The sequence below is a fragment of the Peromyscus maniculatus genome, chromosome X (assembly GCF_049852395.1).
Source record: "Peromyscus maniculatus bairdii isolate BWxNUB_F1_BW_parent chromosome X, HU_Pman_BW_mat_3.1, whole genome shotgun sequence".
Taxonomy (NCBI): Eukaryota; Metazoa; Chordata; class Mammalia; order Rodentia; family Cricetidae; genus Peromyscus; species Peromyscus maniculatus.
Genome location: NC_134875.1, coordinates 10,336,432 through 10,358,700, shown reverse-complemented (window position 1 = coordinate 10,358,700; position 22,269 = coordinate 10,336,432). Strand labels below are relative to the sequence as shown.

At 37.9% G+C, this 22,269-nt stretch overlaps 1 protein-coding gene across 8 annotated transcripts; it reads left to right on the top strand.

Annotated features, from left to right (window-relative positions):
- Positions 1 to 1,290: 1,290 nt before the first annotated feature.
- Slitrk2 (SLIT and NTRK like family member 2) lies at positions 1,291 to 10,443 on the top strand. 8 transcript variants are annotated; one of them, XM_042269157.2, is made up of 4 exons: positions 1,291 to 1,695; positions 5,145 to 5,195; positions 5,374 to 5,456; positions 5,695 to 10,443. In XM_042269157.2, the coding sequence occupies exon 4, from the start codon at positions 5,726 to 5,728 to the stop codon at positions 8,264 to 8,266; it is 2,541 nt and encodes an 846-aa protein (XP_042125091.1). In that variant the 5' UTR covers positions 1,291 to 1,695; positions 5,145 to 5,195; positions 5,374 to 5,456; positions 5,695 to 5,725; the 3' UTR covers positions 8,267 to 10,443. The 8 variants fall into 8 exon arrangements, with proteins under 8 accessions (XP_042125091.1, XP_042125088.1, XP_042125089.1 ...); XM_042269154.2 differs by having other exon boundaries at positions 5,683 to 10,443; XM_042269155.2 differs by having other exon boundaries at positions 5,374 to 5,466; positions 5,683 to 10,443.
- Positions 10,444 to 22,269: the final 11,826 nt, after the last annotated feature.

Below are 22,269 nucleotides of genomic sequence, written 5' to 3'. Positions count from 1 at the left end.
CCACATTGAAATATATATATATATATATATATATATAGCATTTAAAAGAGGAATGTGTCCATGTAGCTGAAAACAGCATGTCCACATGCTATGTTCAAAAATATGTAATTTCAAAATTGCTTATATGAATGACATGGAAATTTCAAAATAAACTTTCTTAAAATTGGAATAAGAGGAACATTAATGATCCTTAGATCCAAGAGATATAATTAGACAATTTGAACTATTACTGAAGTAAATTTTACCTGTTCACAATATAAGATTATCAGTAGTATTCTTTTTTGAAAGCCCAGTATAGTCTTCTTAGGCAGCCATTATAAAAAGAAAGTCAAAGAGAAGAGAAAGGAAAAAGCACAAAAGAATTCCAAGAGGCAAGAGTTGGAAGTCAGCGCTGTGTGAACCTGATTTAAATGTATGGGCAATAACCTTGAAAGCATATTAACCCTATAGCAGATTCATTAGTTTCCTAGCTAGCTTTTGCTCTAATACTGCACTTCTCTCCTGGCATAATTTTCTAATTTTGACTTATTTTTCTGCTGTTCCCTACCAACCGTCTGGATATTCTGACAGACTCTGAGAGAGTATGTGAAAAAATCAGGAAGCTATGGGGACTTCATTTAGGGCCGTCTCTTCTAGGATGAGGTGGCCACTGTTTTGGCACCAGAAAATTAACTCCATACTCTTTGATTAGAGGAAGCAATTGCAACTTTATCCAGAAGGCTCTGGGGGAATTGAGAAGCAGCTGCAAGGAAGGTGAGTCTACTATGGTGCTCCTCGTAAAATCCTCACCACCTTCTTGAACTATACTTACTCTTTGAACGAGTGTCTTCCTTTAATAGAATCAGTCCAGACTACTAATAAAGAGAAGGAAGAAATGAGAGGGGGGAAAAGCAAAGGAGAGGGCAAGAAAGAGGGCTGTGACAAACTCCTGAAGCATAAAAATAATCACTGTTAAGGTTGGTCTGGAACAGTGCTAAGTCTTGCTTTTGTTCAAACATTTGCAGGAGTTTTCCTGAGCACTATATAATATTAAAATACGTTGCTTTCCAGCCTGAGAGGAGATCCTTAAATATATGCAAGCGAACTCCAGTGACTGGGTGCTTGCTAGTTAAGGGAGGCAGCAGCTAAGTGTCCAACTCAGATTACTCACTGCTTTTTTACTTGTCCGTAACTTCCACCGACAAGTCTTAGGGTCTCCTCAGATTTATGGTATCAAGCAAGTGTCATTCTTATTTCACTTGCAGCACAAGGTAGAAGCTGCAAGAGCTGGGCAGAGTTCCAGTAAAGAGGGGCCAACAGGCAAGAGCGGTGCTCTGCAGAGCTTGTCAGAGAATTGGAGCAGGCTCCTTTGTGGGCTGGTACATTCCCCCTCCTGAGTGCACAGCAGGGACATTTGATCTGCAGGGTGATTGATAAGTGCAGGAGAGGGGCAGCCATCCTTTTCTCCCTCCCTCTTCTCTACTCTCTCCTTCCCTCCTCCTTCCTGCCAGACGCGCTGCTGTGTGGAAATCAGCTCCAGCAAGGATCTGCTTGTCCTGGGGTGGGGGTGGAGGGCCACTGCCTGCTCTCCTCGCTGCTGTGCCACTGCACAGCCAGCCCGACTGCTACCCAGGGAGTGCTGGCTCCTGAGCCTCTCAGAGTCGCCTATGCTGCCGGAGCCTCCGGGGAAGATTGAGGCAGCGCACTCTGCTCACGGTAAGTTCAGAATACTCGGGAATGCTGTGGCAAGGCGACCCATGAACAGGATTACTTTGGCCCAAAAGTGGGAAGGACCATGGAGTGGCTAGGCTCTACCCACCGTGGTCAGCCTTTGTGAATCATCCTCTTCCCTAGGTACCCTCTTGTTTTTTTGCCCCTGACCTTTTGCGGGTGTGGTAGGGATCCGGGAGTCTCATAGGCAGGTGACCAGCGCAGCTGCAAGGGATGACCCATGCAAGATTTTCTGCTAGTAACATGCTCCATTCATTTGCAGTGCCCAAGCCCCACGGCAAGGGCAGAGTAAGTGGCCTTCGGGGTGGGGGGAGGGGCGCGAGGTCACCCTCTCTCTGACATCAAGATGTTAGCCCCTAGAATGTATGAAAGATAGGGCTACTCTAGGGGCTGGTGTGTAGTCCCTTTCCTTGCAAAGGGGAACTCCCTTAGAGCCTGGGTGTCTCCAGAAGAGAGAATAGCATGGGTCAGACAGGAGGCTGGAGAAAAAGGCTGCTTGGCCTGCTGGACTTCTAAGCTGGTTCTGGCCATAAGGATTGCAGGGATGAAGGTGGGTTCTGTGTTGCAGCCTGGCCCCTCCATGATCTGTGGAAAAAGCTTGGGTGACCTGAGTCCAGCTCTAGCTGGTTAGTGACAAAGGAGGATGAGGCAGTGGAGTATGCATCTGCCCCTCCTGCTCTTGGATTTCCCAGTTCACCCCAACCTTTCCAGCTCCTTAAAAGCCCATCATTTTCAGTGGTTTTTAGAGATACACTGGACCAAATGAAACTTACTTAAAAGTGTCCATTGGGTTTGAGGCTCATTTACTTCCAGAAACAATCATGTTTCTGAAAGTGGCTCAGATACAGGCAGAAAATACAGTGGCAGAGTAAATTGACTCTTGCAGAAAGGGAACCATGGAATGAAAACCAGGCACCTCAGGGTCCTTGGTATGGCTAACCACAGCTAGATTACCACCAGATTTCTTTTATTGTGTGACTGGTAAGAATTTCAAGACCCCCAAATCCCTCTCCTCTCCTCTTTCTTCCACTCTCCTCTTCTCTCCTCTCTTCCCCTCTCCCCATCTCCTCTCTTTCTCTTTCACTTGTAGCAAAACAATCCTGGTCTTCAAAGAATCTATAGAGCATTATCTATGTCTTGAAGATTTTACTGTATTTGAAAACTAAAACTAGTGATATTTATTATAGCAGTAAAATTGAGCACATTCCTGTAAAATGCCCCACTAAGTTTAGGTATGCAATTCTCTAATTCATATTAAGCAGTATTGGGCTCCGAAGAATACACTGTTACTCGGAATCCCTCAGTTCTGTTTCTAATTGTAGTTTCTTGAAGTTAACCAAGTCAGCAGGTCACCTGGTCAAGGAAGGTCCTGATCTGTAAAATAATCCTGGTTTGTTAGGTTTTGTACAGCTTTTATGTCAGTGAAATATGAACCAAATTAGTAAATGTTAAATGAAAGGCTGAGTGAATAAGTCATCTCTCCCTAGGAACAATATTTAGAAATACATAGAAAAGTTTCCCTTTCTTATGAAAGGAGCCTAATTTTGCTCATAAGGAATCACTCTGCCTGAATGTAATGATCCACCTGCAATAGAATGGGAGGCTATCCACAACTACATTCCCCACTCCCAGGACTGCTATGCTAGTCCCATGGTTGCCCTATGACCCAGGGAAGGAAAATTAAGGTCCCAGAGTGAATAAATCTTGCTAAAAGCCAAAGAGCATGAAGAGGGATCTTGAAGCATGGTCAAAGGCTTGTCCTGAAAGGAGGAAGAGGGAAGACAGAAAGCCACACAAAATGGGGCAGGAGATCACAGTGCCACAGGTGGCCTTATTGCTGAAGTTTATGAACTATCCCAATCATTCTGAGGGAGGAACTTGTCTAAGCTACACTCTTAAGACTTTCACTTAATAGGGAGACAAAAGGAGTAAAACGGGTGGGTTTCCATCCTTAGATCATTTATTTTGCCTGTGGCACTGCCTATCTTACATTCTGGCTAGGTAATGAGACTCTGGGTGAACTCTGCAGCAGATCTGAGGAGGCAGAGAAAGAAAGGTGAATTGTTTTGTGGAATAGAAACATTTAATCAGTCCCTTTCATCACTGTTATTCTGGGTCCCAGCTCATGATTTCTTTTACCCCTTTCTTCATCAGGAGTCAGTTCTCTGGCCCTGCATTCTTCCCTGCTTTTTTGGTTTTGGTTTTGGTTTTGGTGTTTGTTTGTTTTGTTTTGTTTTTGTGGGAGGGTGGGGTAGGGGTTCCCTGTCTCAGGAGCCTAGAGGGCTCAACAACTCTTGCCTTGGCTCCCACTCCTAGCTGAGTCTCAGCCTGGCAATACTTTTCTGACACCCACTCCACTTCACTTTCCTTCAGGCAAAAAGCACACGTTTAAGCTTCATTATCTGGCTAAGTATAAACCTCAGGGGGAGAAGCATTTTATTTTTGTTTGGCTCAGTCTACCAGTTAACTAGTTGAGCTAGCTGGCTTTCCAGAGTCCAGGCAAATAGCTGTTTAGCTGGTCACCACCAAGAATGTAATTCCCTAAGCACCGAAACAGAGCTCTGTATGTAAAGTATTGATCCCCTAGGAGAACTCTTCTCACTCCTCCTACACAGACACACTAGAGCAGGAACACTCCACTTTGCACCAAAAGCATCTCAGCTAGCAGTTTGTCTAGCTGGCATCAGTCCTGTAGCAAGAGGTACCACATACATACACACATTTAAGTCCCTTGGCAGGTCTGGATCCCACCTTGGCAATAATTGGCATGAGACCAGTCTTAATGGTCAGGTCACTGTCCTTATGCAATATGTAGGCGAGGAAGGGCAAGTGAAAGAGATCACTCTGACTGGTTTGGATTAGGGGAGTTTCAGTAAGGCCACCACTAACCAGAGCTGGGCCGCCTGCTTCAGAAATGAACTCCTGTTCAGAAGGAGCTTCTCTTGCCCCCAGCCTGTCTGGAGATAGACTAATTCTGAAACTACTGACGCAGCTGGGAATTGAGCTGTGCAAAGCCACTCACTGGGAAGGGAAGCGTCTGCCCCACCCTCCCCCACCAAGCGCCCTGGATATTCTGCCCACATTCCTCTCTCCCGTGACGTCACCCCTAGTCCTGTCCTGGGGAGCCTGCAAAACCTCTTAAATTCAAACTGCTAGACGCACTGCTGCTGCTGCCGCCACTGGACTGAAAGCGCGCGCCCAGGCTCCGCTGAGGCAACCGCGGAAGCTACCCAGTCCACAAAACCTTCCTATGCAATCACATCCCGGGTTCCCTGCAGCGCAGCTCCTTTTTGCTCCAATCCTCCTCTTCCTCTCTGCCTGTCAGCGGGTTTCTGCGTACCCGCCCCCCATCAAATTAAATCAAGCAACAAAAAGGAGAGCAGCCCCCTGCAAGCGGCATCTCCTTTTACTTTGCTCTCCCTCTCTTCCCGAAGATGCTAAACTACTGATGGACTGAAGAGGAGGGGAGTCCTATCTTCTGACGTGTGAGTACCCCCAACCCAGAGCTATCTTTGCCCTCCCATTCAATTCCCTCCGCCAGTCCCCTGACTCTTAATTTTCCCACCCCCATCTTTTAATGCAGTTTAAAAAATAAAAGTAAAGCTATTTCTGCTGCAAGCCCAAGACGGGCAATCTGACTGAGATTTCTTCAAAATACCCCAGGGGAAGAGGAGATGGGCCGGATTTAGTAGGACAACCGGATTACTAATGACTCTGTGGCTGGCTGTGACCCACCGGGAAATCAGGTGCAAGCATGTGTGTTCCAGGACGTGTTGTGTGGGTGGGCTTGGGGGAGTGGGTAGAGAAAAAGAGTAGAAACTGCCTTGAAATACGCAATGATTTCATTCTTCCTTGCTACCCACCCCCTCACTCTCCCCCCTCCCACCTGCCTCTTAGCTTTGCCATTTTAATGGAGCTTCCTTGTTTCTTTCTTCCCTGCATCCTGCTTTCTTCCCCTGTCCCTCACTCAAGGTTTGCCTGTAGGTACCTGAGCTGACATCGAAGGTGTCTAAAGATGCTGAGCAGCATTTGGTTCCTCAGTGTGTTAACCGTGGCCGGGATCTTACAGACAGAGAGCCGCAAAACTGCCAAAGACATTTGCAAGATCCGTTGCCTGTGCGAAGAGAAGGAAAATGTACTGAATATTAACTGTGAAAACAAAGGATTTACAACTGTCAGCTTGCTCCAACCCCCCCAGTATCGCATCTATCAGCTGTTTCTCAACGGAAACCTCTTGACCAGACTGTATCCAAACGAATTTGTCAATTACTCAAATGCAGTGACTCTTCATCTAGGTAACAATGGGTTGCAGGAGATCCGACCTGGGGCATTTAGCGGTCTGAAGACACTGAAGAGACTTCACCTCAATAACAACAAACTGGAGATATTGAGAGAGGACACTTTTCTAGGCCTAGAGAGCCTGGAGTACCTCCAAGCTGATTACAATTACATCAGCACCATTGAGGCAGGGGCATTTAGCAAACTGAATAAGCTCAAAGTGCTCATCTTGAACGACAATCTTTTGCTGTCTCTGCCTAGTAATGTGTTTCGGTTTGTCCTGCTAACTCACTTAGACCTAAGGGGAAACAGGTTGAAAGTAATGCCTTTTGCTGGTGTCCTTGAACATATTGGAGGAATCATGGAAATTCAGCTGGAAGAAAACCCATGGAATTGCACCTGTGACCTACTTCCTCTTAAGGCATGGCTGGACACCATTACTGTTTTTGTTGGGGAGATTGTCTGTGAAACTCCTTTCAGGTTACATGGGAAAGATGTGACCCAACTGACCAGACAAGACCTCTGTCCCAGAAAAAGTGCAAGTGGAGATTCTAGTCAGAGGAGCAGTCATTCAGATACTCATGTCCAAAGGTTGTCCCCAACAGTGAATCCTGCTCTTAATCCAACTAAGGCCCCAAAAGCAAGCCGGCCACCCAAAATGAGAAATCGTCCAACTCCACGAGTGACTGTGTCAAAAGACCGGCAGAGCTTTGGCCCGATCATGGTGTATCAGACCAAGTCCCCTGTGGCCCTCACCTGTCCCAGCAGCTGTGTGTGTACCTCTCAGACCTCAGATAATGGTTTAAATGTTAACTGCCAAGAAAGGAAGTTCACTAACATCTCTGACCTGCAGCCCAAACCTACTAGTCCAAAGAAACTCTACCTAACAGGCAACTATCTCCAAACAGTATATAAGAATGACCTCTTAGAATACAGTTCACTGGATTTATTGCATTTAGGAAACAACAGAATTGCAGTCATTCAGGAAGGTGCCTTTACAAACCTGACCAGTTTACGCAGACTTTATCTAAATGGCAATTACCTTGAAGTGCTGTATCCTTCTATGTTTGATGGACTGCAGAGCTTGCAGTATCTCTATTTAGAGTATAATGTCATTAAAGAGATTAAGCCACTGACCTTTGATGCTTTAATTAACCTCCAGCTCCTGTTTCTGAATAACAACCTGCTGCGGTCCTTACCTGATAATATATTTGGAGGCACAGCCCTCACCAGGCTGAATCTGAGAAACAATCATTTTTCACACCTGCCTGTGAAAGGGGTTCTGGATCAGCTTCCTGCTTTTGTTCAGATAGATCTTCAAGAGAACCCATGGGACTGTACCTGTGACATCATGGGGCTAAAGGACTGGACTGAACATGCCAATTCTCCTGTCATCATCAATGAGGTGACTTGTGAATCTCCCGCTAAGCATGCAGGGGAGATACTGAAATTCTTGGGAAGGGAGGCTATTTGTCCAGATAATCCTAACTTGTCTGATGGGACTATTTTATCAATGAATCACAACACAGACACACCTAGGTCACTTAGTGTGTCTCCTAGTTCTTACCCTGAACTACACACTGAAGTTCCACTTTCTGTCTTAATTTTAGGATTGCTTGTTGTTTTTATCCTGTCTGTGTGTTTTGGGGCGGGGTTATTCGTCTTTGTTCTGAAACGTCGAAAGGGAGTGCCAACTGTTCCCAGGAGTGCCAACAATTTAGATGTAAGTTCTTTCCAGTTACAATATGGGTCTTACAATACCGAAACAAATGATAAAGCTGATGGTCATGTCTATAATTACATTCCCCCACCTGTGGGTCAGATGTGCCAAAACCCCATCTACATGCAAAAAGAAGGAGACCCAGTAGCCTATTACAGAAACCTGCAGGACTTCAGCTATAGCAACCTGGAGGAGAAAAAAGAAGAGCCAGCAACACTTGCTTACACAATAAGTGCCACTGAGTTGCTAGAAAAGCAGGCCACACCAAGAGAGCCTGAGCTGCTGTATCAGAATATTGCTGAGCGAGTTAAGGAACTCCCCAGTGCAGGCCTAGTCCACTATAACTTTTGTACCTTACCTAAAAAGCAGTTTGCCCCTTCATATGAATCTCAACGCCAAAACCAAGAGAGAATCAATAAAACCGTTTTATATGGGACTCCCAGAAAATGCTTTGTGGGGCAGTCAAAGCCAGACCACCCTTTACTGCAAGCTAAGCCACAATCAGAACCAGACTACCTCGAAGTTCTGGAAAAGCAAACTGCAATCAGTCAGCTGTGAAGGGAAATCATTTACTACCCTATAGCATCAAAGGATGCTCTCCAAACTGTTGGAAGCACTGCATTTGCTTTTGTTGTGTCCTCCCTTCCCCAGTGCTAATGGGAGCCTGAAAGCAGTTGGGAAAAGGGGTGAAGCAATGATATTCCTTTAAATTATTTTTCTCTTGATCTCCCACCTCCACCCACACCATCTTAGGAACCATCAGTAAACATGAATGTTTCTACATTGCATTTTTTCATGTATATTATTTAGGTTTTGTTTCTGTTTTCTTTCTTTTCTTTTTCCCAGTGTGGGAGTAGAAAGAAATGGTAGTGAATGAAGGAATAGTAAGTAAAGTTTTCAAATGAGAATATTTTGTAGAAGATCTCCAAAGATCTTTTGGGACTACAACTTCTTTTGTAAATAATAATCTATGTTATTGTCATCTTCAGTTACCAAGTATAGGCCTGGGCATCGCTACTTTGTGTTAAAGTGCCTTTGCACTTAAGTATATTACTTAAATATTGCTTTTAGCTTTGAAAATTAAAAGTATTTTAATGTGTTGTATTTTAAAAATCGAAATCAATGTAAAATAGATCTATGTGTCAGCTATATTAAGCCAGCGTACAGTTTGCTTGAGGTATAGAAACCAGCCTGTCATCAGATGATTCTAGCTTAGGACATTATAGACTTAAATGTAAAATATGTCCTTTCTTCTGGGTTTGTTATAAGTGATTTTATTTAAGTCAAGAAAGGGGATTTAACAGTGGACTAGAGGTAATAAGCCACCTCTGTCAGGATTAGCAATTCATTAATAAAATATATTTAACCCAATATCAGAGTGAATTGAACAATTAATGCCCTTCTGTAAATCATTATTTTACACTAACATGGTCAATGTTTTAGATTATTTTCCTAATTAAGAGTACATTACACAATTGTAGTATATTTTTCTGCATCAAATTAGCTATTTTTATATATTTAAAGGAAAATCTGTATTTCTAACTTTTTAATTGAAATTAATATTTTTTCTGCCTATTGCAACATTTTCTATAAACACATACCAGTAGAGGCCGCCACACACCTCATTTAACCAAGACACAAGAGCCATTAAATACCTTGAAGGAAGACTTCAAAGGTAAGATGAAAACTTCCCACATAACTTCTCTGCAAATTCAAGACAGCAGAGAGAAAATTGCATATGTTACATTTTATTTCTTTGAGGATCAAAAATTAGACACAAAATTCTTTTCAATTTTCACATTTTCTGACAAAGCTAGATTTTCCTCTTGACTTTAATTGAAGCATTAATGAGGTGCTATCAAATCATGTACTATTTGCATCTCCAAATCCATTAATAGTTACCTAATCCACAGCTGTATGCGTCTTTTTTCCTTCTGCCTTTTTTGGGCATGCTTTACTTGAAATTTTTCTTGTTAGCTTGAGCAAACCTTTTATTTTGGTTTTAGCAGTCAATTATTTTAACTAACCAACTCTATATAACATTTATGAAGTCTTATTAGACTGTAAGTAATTTTTAGATGCAAACATTATTGTATGATTTAAACAAACAGCCTTTCTTTACAACAAAAAATAGTTTTGTTTTGTCTATTGTAAATCCTTATGCAACTGGGATGGTGATCTGCATATAAAGTAGTCCAGCTTTTCAATTCCTTATTAAAGCAAGTGATGGCGTCTGAAAGAAGCACACTGTTTCCTTTTCATAAATAGGTTACTGCACATAATAATCCTTTATTATCATGTGGAGATTGAAGTGGATCCTGATAACTTACTTTTAAAGCTTTAAAATGACTAATAGTACATTACTACTATTAACAAATCATGTTACAGGCTTTCAATTAGAAATTACTTAAATCCAAATCATTTGGATTAATAATTAATGGTGCAAATGGACTTTTTAAATAACAGAAGATAATTGTGTCCATATATAAAAGTAAAGGACACTGACTGACTTGTATGTTCACTGTTTGCTTAAAAGTCAAAACTGCCATTTAAATCCATTAACTCACAATTGAAAATGATGGGTCAATGTGATCTATACATATGCTAATAAAGAAATTTTACATTTCATACCATAGGAGCTAGAGTACTGAATTAGTTGGACATGGAGATAGCTCCTGGAAACCACCTCATCTTTGAGATCTTTGAGTGATTTTATATATATATATATATATATATATATATATATATATATATATATATACATATATATGTATGTATGTATATATATATGTATATATATATAAAATAGAAGTTTTAAAAGTTGCTTAATGAAATAAACTTTACTTCTCATTCATTTTCATAATTTTTAAAGAGGCCTCCTGGAAGAACTCAAATCCACAAACTCTTTAGCTCAATAATTACTATTTACTTCAATATTTTCATGCTTCTAGATTTTTTTCTTTATTTATATTGATTTTTAAACTCAAGTCTTTCAGGTGTGATCCAAATGGTTTCATTTAAAAGTATAATAGCACACCTTGTGTTTTAATCTTTACTGTCAAATGCAAGCATAAGCACTTCAAGTTTAATTAACTTATTGGCATTCCTACTGGTTATATTTTGATTTTCTTTATAAGCTCAAGCACTTTCAAGCCTATTTTACTTTAAGATTTTTATTTTTAACTCCTCCAGCTTGATTTTTTTTTATTTCCCTTACTATTTTACAAGCATCTTGTAATGAGTGTGAGTCTAGCAGGAATGGTTCCAAACAAGGTAATAACATTCCTAGGACCCTGCCTGGAACAGATAGATGCCTGGCCCTACAAATGTCAAATAGCAATTACTCAAGATTTTAGTGCTTAATTAATTGCTTTCATGGATTCTGCATATACCAGTGGGTAAATTTGTACAAAATTCTCAAAAGTACTTTTCCTCAACCTTGACACCATTGCCAAGAATGTTTGGTATGGACTTAGCCCAACCTGTGTGCCTTCTTCCCTCAGGCATTTGGTGAGTAAGAAAAAGACTCTTCAATGTCCTCTTTGTCCTCTGACTTATAAGGTGACTTAATTTTTCTAAATAATTCTGTATCATAAAGGGCTCAATATTTTACAGATTTTTAAAATATATGTAATGAATCAGAGATATTCTGCCATTTCTCAAACCCTGAAAACTTTATGATAGTACACATTCCAGAAGCATACTAGATTGAATGCTAGAGTGAACAAGTCCTTCCAGATGGTTCTCTTACTCAATTTGTTTCATCATTAATTAATTAATTAATTCAGGCACACATCATCTTGAGTACTCTCTTCCCTGGTGCCTGGATCTACTGTGTGCTGAGGGGCCACAGATATATATTAGACAGGATCTCTAAATGCCTCACTCCAAGCCTTCACTCCTACTCCCACTGTTACTAAATCCCCTTCTCCCCACAGATCTCCCAAATTTGGCAAGGAGCTTAATACACGATAAAAGAGAGCTTTATTTTTTGAAAATCAACCCCAGGTAAGAAGTGGGGACAGTAATGAAGGTTTAGTTTGTAAATTCTCTGGAGTAAAATATTGGACTGATCAATCATAAATAGATTGGTTAAAATGTAAGTGCTATTAACACATCTTTTGAATTATGTACTTAAAAGGGGAAAAATCCCACTAATATAAAATAAATCACAGCAGATTTAGTCCCAATATTATGGCCTGATGATAGCTATATATTTGTACTATCTACATCAACTTTGTAAAGTTGAATACCCAAATTGTAAATATAAAAAACACTGATATACTTCAATTTTATAGAACGTTCATGTTTTACAGGAAATATTTATTTTTTATTTTAGTGGCTTAAAGGGTATTCTTTCAGCTCACACGCCTTTTACCAACTCAATGATAAGAGAATTATGTAAAAGAGATTGAAGTACTTTGTATAGGTCTACTTTGCTCCTTATAATTGTTGTGTAAAAAGTAGTATGTAAATTAAAGTCTTAGAAACCAAATTGTATTTTAAGTGCATCAAGGGAGCCGCCATTTAAATAAAATGTGGGAATCCCCCTATGTGGCAAAAAAGTTTTATAATGCAAACAACCACTCTGTTTTGTATGTTTGGATTTTCAATATCAATTTTGCTTAAAACCAAGCTCACATGCATAATAAGAGTATGTTTTGTCAGTGTTACTTGTGCTATCCACTTCTTGGTTGCTAAGGGCTTATACTTGAAAGTCTGCTGCAGTTTAATGTTAACTGAGCCATCTATAATTTTATGATGGTACAATAGCATTCCTGAACATCTGGACTAGCAAGCCCATTTCAACTGAATTGGACACAGGACCCTTGCTCAGCAGCATCTCCCCTCCCAAGACCTTGTTTCCTTAGAGGGTAGATTGACTCTTGTATTCATATCCTATAAAGTGGGTAGAGATACAGGTTTTATAAAAAAAAAAAATATGTTACTATGTAAACATACTGAAATGCATGTGTGTTAGAAATTTTTAGCAGTATTTTAGCTTGACAGTATCTGTACAAATTCTGTTAGACTTAGTTGCAAATAATTGTCCTTAAGTTACTGTAATAAACAGCAAATGAAACAATTTATTATGTAAATAGACTCTTGTGCCAAATAGTGACATTGTTTAAGAAAATAAATGACATAGTTTGGGCTGTTAATAGGCAAAATGAAATACTGAAAGTGTGATCAAATGATATTGTATTTTATTGGATAAGCTAGATAAGCTGTTTAGTTACATTATGCTGTAGTTAGCATTCAGTTAATAAATAAATATTCAATATTCACTAAAAACACACATTTTGGATTAGTTAGAAAAGTTTTTGAAGTCTTTTTTTCTTTCTTTTTTTCTTTTTTCTTTTCTTTTTTTGAGACAAGGTCCTGGTTGTCCTGGAACTTGCTTTTAGACATAGCTGGCCTCAAATTCACAAAGATCTGCCTGCCTATTCCTCCTGAGTGCTGGAATTAAAGGCTTGCACCACCACACTCAGCCCTAGTTTTTTGGAATCTTGAGAAGAATTAATGACAAATTTGAGAGCTGTCCACTTTGCCTTGATATATGCTGTCCCAGTGCTGGGAAATGAACATTTTCATCCTTTAAGTGATTATGTGTTTCATGTTTGATATAAAATAAGATTTAAAAAATATTAATATTTCTCCATGAGTATTTGTTAGTATCATACTTGAAAAGTAAAAGCAAATAATAATAATAAAACAATTCAGATACATGTGTCTCTAGGAGCTTAAACAATATTTACTGACTTTCCAGTCCCCATATCCAACACATACACTTCTACATTGAAATCTATTTTTCGCTGTATTTTTTCTAATGCTATACATAATCTGACAAATTCACATTTTATAAAGTAAAAGAATGAGTGGAATACACATAGAAATGCTATTAATTGTATTCCTTAAAATGAGTTGAAGAGAAATGATGAGAGAGGAAGAGAGATACTAATTTGTTCCTGTGATTATGGTGCTATTTTGAAAGTGGCTACCTTGGCTAAAGTCTCAGCATATCTTCCATATATTCTTCATCAACAACTGTGTAGCAGCCAAGGATTTGAGAATGCTGTGCTGGGTATGAAGACTTAAAGACAGATTAATTACCTTCTGCTAAGGTTGTCAATATAAGTACAATATAGCCTGAGTATTCATATACCATTCACAGGGTAGCTGAAACAATTGAAACATCCACATTTGAAAGTGTTTTGTTAAAGGATGAAAATTTAAAGGATGAAAATTGGTGTTAGCACAGATTATCCAGTCACTGGTAAATATCAGGAAAATTATGTAAGTATTCATTAACAAGTCCATATGTGACAGTTAAAACAGGAATAAAGCCATCAAAATAGATGTAGTTATTTCTGAATCTGGGCTGAAAGTGCATTTGATTTATATTTCCCTGGGAAATAGCTCTGTAAACAGTTTACATCATTTTCATTAATTTCATGTTAAAATATTATTTTACATTTACAATAACATTTGACATGTAAAACAACTTTGTCCTGGTTATCTGTCAGAATTATTATCTGGAATTTTGGGACATTATGTTCATGACAGAATGTTAACAAAACTAGTAATCTAAGGTAGCTTCTAGCTTACAAACTGACTACCAGACAGGAAGCATTAGATAAATGAATTCTTAATGAATTCCCTGTGAAGTAAAGCCTCTTTTCCTTTTATATTGTTATCAATTGAGGATAAAAATTGCTTTATTGAATGGTTGACATGCTGCTTCTCATATGAAGACTGAAGAAAAGGTTGACACTCAAGGAATCAAATTTCATAGTTTACTAACAATGGATGATTGGCTGTTTTAGAAACTCTTAGATACTCAGTTGTAACATGTTTACAGAGTATAAGTAAAACACACACATACACATACACACAACCCACATGAGTATAGAAGAATAGCTATGCAAATAGGAAGCAAAAAATATCAAACATTTACATAAAGGGAGGTCCCAGTTTTAGGGATGTATGATTTTGTCCATTGAATCCAGTGATAACATTCTAGAGCTCAAAGTAGCTTTAATGATCATGGGGCTGCTCTGTTACTGGCTTTTGGAAATGAGTGATTATGAGTTGAGTAAAAATCCACTCTACGAGGTTGAATGATAAAGTTTTCCAAAGTTTGACTGACTAGATTCTTAAGTCTTCCAGATAGGCAAGGGACTATTTGGAGTCAAGCCCATATCAAATACCAATTCTTTCAGAATAAGGTGGTTTCACAAAATGTTATGTATATAGAATAAGAACCTACAGATTGTATTTCCCGGAGATGACTCCTATTTTTTGAGATCCTGATGTAAGACAAATTGCTAAATGGTCTTATTAATAAAAAACCCATAGCCAGATATTGGGGTGAAAACTGAGACATCAGAGGAATAGAAAAAGCCATAGCCAACTTCATCTTACCAACTCCTCAGCATCCAGAGGGAGCTACTTCCTGTATATTCACGCCTATATACCTTTCTGTGCCCTGCCATCTTACTTCCTCTCTCCTCCCAGCTACATCACTTCCTCTTTCTGCCCAGTTGTATCACTTCCTGTCTGTTTGTACAGACCTCCAGAACTCTATGGTTAACTAGCGCTGGGATTAAAGGCGGGTGCCATCATGCCTGGCCCTGTTCCCAGTGTGGCCTTGAACTCACCGATGGAGTCTCTCAAATGCTAGGGTTAAAGGCATGTGCTACCACTGCCTGACCTCTAAATTTAGTATAGTGGCTGGCTTTTTCCTCTGATCCTCAGATAAGCTTTATTAGGGTGCACAAATAAAATATCACCACATCCTAATCTTAAAAATACCATAAAGTTGCCAGGAAAAATCATAGTTCTCATTGGATCTAAACTTTCCTGTCAGAAGAGTAATGGACTGGATGATTTTAATGAATATCTTATCATTTGGTATTTTATGATCTAGGCCACCAGAAAATGTTTGGTACAGTTGAAATAAGGAATGACATTCAGACAATTATTATTAAAATCTCTTACCTTACTTTTTTCTTCAGTACTCCATTTTGGATATAATCCTAATCTTATTTTGTCTCTTCAGGACTCAAATGCATAATTTATACTGAATTCTTCTCCCTAACTTTTATTTAAAAGGCTTAAACACTTTTTAAAACTTCTTTATAAATCATATCTTACCATTTATTTGGGGGTTGGGTATTATGATTTTCCACATACCTATTTTTTCAAGGGGATTATCTTTTCTGTTGAATAATTTTAGCTATTCTGTGTGGTGACTAAGCAAATTAAAATTTGAATCCATCTAGGAAGACCATATATCACATATAAGGGAAAACAGTATTTTATCCACTGAGTTGTTCATCACATCACACTTTCAGTCAACACTGACAGATTTCTTATCAGGAACAAAACTGATGGACCTTTGGATAAATCAGTTGAGCTTGATAAATTTAATGATTCATTCCAGTGAGCAAAGCACTTTAGATGAGAAGTGGTATGGGGCTTATTCTTGGTCATAAATTTCAGTCATAGTTTTAATGTTAGGCCAGTGTGTGCCTATCTTGCCAAATAGATTTTAATGGAAACAAAAAAACAAACAAACAAACAAACAAAAAAACACCTCAACTTTGTAATATTCTGCTATCATATGTTTTGCACGAGTGGAAAAATAAAAAGAAAACAAAATCCCCTCAGAAAGCTCTACTTTCCAGAGGTGTTTGAGGGTCTGATTAAAGACATTATTAGTTAATCAAAGAAAAACCCAACAATACTTGGCTCAAAATTTCCTTCTGTCTTGCTAAAGAATGTTAATAAAAGGAAGTAAAGTTTCTTTGTCCCCTCCAAATTAAACCTCCAAAATTAAATGAAAAGGATACAATTTAGATATTAACCATTTAATCTCAGTATGATTACATTTAAAATATCTAACTTGAACATTTACTACCATTATTTTAAAATTGTATTATTTAGATTTTGTTTTTAGGAAATTCAGTTCTACTGTACAAACATGAAATATGAAGATTCAAGATAAGTTAATAATTCTTCTTTTTACAGATTAAAGTGGGGCAAAGCCTTGCCTGTCTTTTTCTTCCTGTCAGATTTCCTGAGTTTCTCACCAGAAGAAACTTAACAAAGTATAAAAATAATTTATAATACAGTCACAATTTTCTCTTGTCACCTGTGCAAGAGAAACCTTTTGGATCCCTGGTCCGGAGAAAAGAATTTTCAATATTTTTAAACAAGATTCTGTCTTGATTTCTCTTTTAAATCATGCTGATTCCTTCTTATGCTCTGACTGAGAAGAATATGATAACAGTAAGAGGTCCATTGAGCCTCCTATTCTTATACCCCCCACAATAATAATGAGATTAAGCCATTTAAAATTACTCACTAGGCAAAATTGGAGTGTATTTCAATTCATTAAGGTATTAAATTATTCTCAAAATTGAAATATTACCTTTAATAAGAAATTATTTTCAACAAATATCACACCTGTTCTACAATACAAAAAAATTAAAAATGCCCTAAAAATTCTAATTCTCCTTTTGTCTTTAATAAACTTTAAAGATTCTCTTTCACATATGCTCATTGCAGCCCTTAAGTATTCTAACTGGATAAATTCATTTACATGAAGAATATATGTAATTGCTGGTAGCCCTTATGTGGTACCAGATTGTCTCTAGAAATATGATTTATGGAGCACTTACTGTGTGCTGGTGCACATCTCAAACAAATCTACAGGTGTTTCTGAAGGCAAAGTGTGTACACTGGGACAAAAGATGCTAGAGCTAATGGAAAATTCACAAGCCACCAAATCTGCTTTAAGGCCACCAAGATATCAGGAAAAAAGAAGATACATGTTTGAAATAAGACTCAATGCTTACCATCAGGGAATTCATAACAAAACAGGACAGGTGATTTACGTATCTTCAAAAAGAATATAAGAGGTCAGGATCAAAATAGAAAAAGATTAATAAGGACTGGACTAGTACTTTTTTTTGGAGAAGACTTTTGGAACAGAGGGACAGTAGAATGAGTTTAAACTTTAAAATGCTTGGAGAATTATGAAGCTTGAAAATGAAGACAGCAGTGAGCATATATCAAAAAGTGAAGATAATAGTAAGAAAGGCCTAATTTATCTTTTGATGGTTCTAAAAGGAAGACAAGATTTGAACTCAATTCCATAAATCATGGAAAGTGTATTAAATAAAAACAAAGTTTATGGATTGATTAATATTTTCATGAAGTCTGATAAAGTATTTCATGAAGTCTGATTAAAGTATTTAGTATTTCATTTCTAAAATTAACTTTTATAATTACTGAATAAGATTTATGGCATTCTAGCACTGACCACAGTGAGTGACCTCATGAGTATGGATAAAGGCCAAGTAGTTGAGAGTCAGCACAAAGATGATATATGTTAAAGAATAGGTACTGAAGAGGCAGCACACAGAAATTTAAAATTCAGCTCTGTCACTCACCAGTTCTGTATTCTTGAACAAGTCACTTAGCCTCTCTGGACCTAATTTTCTTCATCTGAAACAAGTGACAATGATCATCTTCACCTTAGAGAATAGTTATATGGATCATTAAGTTACTATTTGAAAAATAAAATATTTATTATACAAAATTAAATGTGACAAAAGTGTCACTTGAAACCATTTCTAATTAGATTTCAACTCTTGTCTTTTCTAATCTTCTACTCTGTCTCACTGCTTTAATGGAGAATTAGTGAATCATCTGAAGGAAAAGAGTGAGCTACATATTTGAGTAGAGAGGATACTGTGGGCCAGGAATTGTTGTGACCACTTAGAACTAAGGGAGTGAGTCTCTGCAATTAGCTTCTAGAAAGAAGGTGAAGGTGAGAGATCCTACTTGTATATTAAACCATTGGCTGGGCTGTCTACAAACTGAGCATACAGATTTATCTTTTTGAGAGCCATATTTAGTAACACATTCATCAGTTATCATCAGAAGATATTTACCATGATAATATTCAGACTCCAAAGGAAAGGCATAAGATAATATGTCTAAAGAGAAATTTGTAGCACTTTAGCTCTGAGAATAGTAATCTAAGGCCATCTGGAGGGGAATTACAGGCTTCTCTGATATTCTCAAAAGCCAGCTGGATCTGAGATGGTTTAATACTAACATCCTTAATATGCAACTTCTACAACCACATATAAGGGCTCAAATTTAGATGTTTCCTGCACCTAGTTTAATGTCCGGCTACCCTGGTAGTCAGCACAGTTATGATCATTATTTTTATAAGACAGAAACCCAACATACAGCCCTGGTTAGCACTGAACTTATGGCAATCCTCTTGACTCTGCTTTGCAAATGATGAGATTATAAGTGTGTGCCACCTCTATGAATCATTTTTGAAGGAGCGAATTTGTTTTGTTTTTGTTTTCCATCTTGAACCAAGAATTCTAAGTTATATAACCCCTGCTGGGTCCATGGCACCAATGACTCAATTGACCTGTAATACATTATTACCTAAGGCTATTTCTAATAGTTCAACTATTTCATGACTGCCCTGCAACCCTTATTTATGTGACTAACTGTGTCTTACTACATTCTTCTCTCCTATGAGATATTGAAAAAAAATGGGATTGTGGATGCTTTGGCTTTTAGGCAGTTTTAATTTACATTTTATTCAGCCTTTTCTGGAATTCAGAGTGTGTATACATAAGGAAAACCAAAGTCTCCAGTGCTAAAGCTGTGAGAGTCAGAAAGGTGGCACATGTCTATTTTGTTCATAGCCTGTTGTTATCTCCACTGTATATTGCTGATTAAAGTAGTGAGGCACTTTTGCAGTGTGAAAAGAATAATTGGGTTTCTGTAGGGTAGGGGTAAATGACTTGTAATGGCTTGAGCATATTTCTTAAGGGGACACTTGTGGACTTAAAACAAAACAAAACAAAACAAAAAACTGTCTACTATTCCTGTTCCCTAAGAATAACGTCAAACTATTTCACTCACAAGAACTTCCTTAAAAAGAAAGGAAAAGGGGGTAATATTTTTTACATTAATATTATGAATAAAGAGAAACCTTTTAAAAAGAAGGGAGCTTAGAAAAGTTGACACAGTAATTTACAGCAGGGGTGGAAATGATGAAATCTTGATTCACAGGATTAGTATATTTCGATTACATTCTATTGCATAATTGTAAATGAAATTATTTCAAAAAGCCTTTGAGAATTTCTATTAAATGGCACCTAGATAAGCTTTCACAGTTATTCAGAGCAAAGCTCCTTAAATAGTAAATTAGAAAGGTCACATCATGACACTTTGTACAAGCAAAAACTCCCCTGACACCCATGCAGAGATTTTGATCGAGCATGTGTCAGCCATATAGAAGTTCATTGTCAAACATCATAGCTGCCTTTGAAGCCCAGAGCATTCAGTTCCTAGAATCCCTAGACTATATCAGTCTTTTTTTTTAAATCTCTGACCCACTGACTAAAGGCCTCACTCAGAATGCAAACAAATGAGTTATACTGAGAACATTATTTTTATTGGTATATTTGGTCTTTTGGATCTAAAAACCTATCAGTATTTGAAGGTCTATGAAAGCACTGGTGGGACCTAAAAGTTTAGATTTTCTTTGGCTCAACACCAGGGCTTAAGTTCAAATTTTAAAATAAAAATACTTAGCACACTGCCTTCTGATCATTTAACCTAATAAAATCCCAATAATGCCAAGAAGCGCAAAAGCCCTAAGCCTATGGGAGAAGAGGACCCTGACACTCATTGGGCTGGCTGCTTTGTTCCCTAAGACCAGAGGTATTATCTCTACTATCTCTGGTCTCCAAGTAGGAAAGATACTTCCTAGTTTGCTCTCCTATATGACAGTCTGTCCTTGGATCAGCAAACAGAGACCATTATAGAAGACCACAATTGGACAAAATACAGAGAACAATGGATCAAAAGATGCCCAGCTCCAGTGAATAAATCTAAAGCATAGCTACTTCATCTATGGCTCAAGGAACATCCCTGAAAATGAGGATGAATCATTATAAGAGCCAGAATTTTGAGACATTTGCAGTGAAGGTCTCTCATAGAAATAAATGCATAGGGGCTGGAGAAATGGCTCAGTGGTTAACAACAATGGCCGCTCTTCCAGAGGACTTGGATTCAAGTCCCAGCACCCATGGAAGTTTATAACAATCAGTAACTCCAGTTCCAGAGGTTCTGACATGGTCTTAACAATCAGTAACTCCAGTTCCAGAGGTTCTGACATGGTCTTCTGGCCTCTGCAGGGCATCAGAAATGTGTTTGGTACATAAACATACATGCATAGAAAATGTCCAAACCTATAAGGTAAAAAAAAAATGAATAAAAAATGGACATAAGCAAGACCAGAACAATGAAAATAACACCATGCTAAAACATAATGGGAAAAAACAACTGCACAAGATCCCATCCCAAGAGAGAGTACAGAAGGCATATAATGACAAAAAACAAGGATTAAGAAAACAATACATAAGGCATAGAAGCAAAAAAATATGAAAAATCATATCAAACAAATAAAAATAACAGTAAATATGTATGTATTAAACTCAGTCCTTTGAAAATAGGGGTTCTGTGAGTTCAAGGCCAGCCTGGTCTACAAAGTGAGTTCGAGGACAGCTAGGGCTGTTTCACAGAGAAAACCTGTCTCAAAAAACAAACAAATGGCCGGGCGGTGGTGGCGCACGCCTTTAATCCCAGCGCTTGGGAGGCAGAGGCAGGCGGATCTCTGTGAGTTCGAGGCCAACCTGGGCTACCAAGTGAGTTCCAGGAAAAGGCGCAAAGCTACACAGAGAAACCCTGTCTCGAAAAACCAAAAAAAAAAAAAAAAAAAAAAAAAAAAACAAATGGGGAAAATAGGAGCTTTCAGGTATGTGTGTGTGTGTGTGTGTGTGTGTGTGTGTGCATTTTAATAATAATCCAGCTGTATTTTATTGAAAAACATATTTCCATGCCAGTAAGGCACTCTATGATTGAAACTTATGGGAGACAATGAGAAAATAATGAATGTTACAGTAAGAGAATTAGGAAAAAGTCAGATGTGTTTACAGTGGTACGACGGAAAATTTAAAATGAAAGAACTAAACTAGAGAGTGTTTTTTTTTTAATTTTTAATTAAATCTTTTTAATTTCAATTTTTAATTCTGATGAAGTAAAATAAACCAGCCAAAATGCTAAAGCATGTATAACTCTTTCTTATAATTTTGTTTAAAATTTTTGTTTTCATTTTACATACTATAGCCATATTTATTTATTTATTTATTTATTTATTTATTTATTTATTTATTTTTGCCTATGGTAAATACTAGCAAGACCAGATGGGGAAAAGATAATTGAAATATGGATTATCACTTTATTGTCCTTAGGGATAAAGAAAAGGCCTTTTTACTCATAGCTATTATACACAGTGCCATTTTCTCAACATTTTCATTCATAATGTTTTCTGTAGTGTAACATTTGTCTTGCGAAGGTTTAAGTTAATACCCACTATATGATACTTTCTCATTTATTATAATTTTTCACCAAGGCCTCTGGTAAATTTAAGAGGCCTCATTATACTATATGAA

Bases quoted from the DNA above. Each gene is read 5' to 3' on its own strand.
- Slitrk2 (XM_042269158.2), top strand. From the start codon at position 5,726: ATGCTGAGCAGCATTTGGTTCCTCAGTGTGTTAACCGTGGCCGGGATC.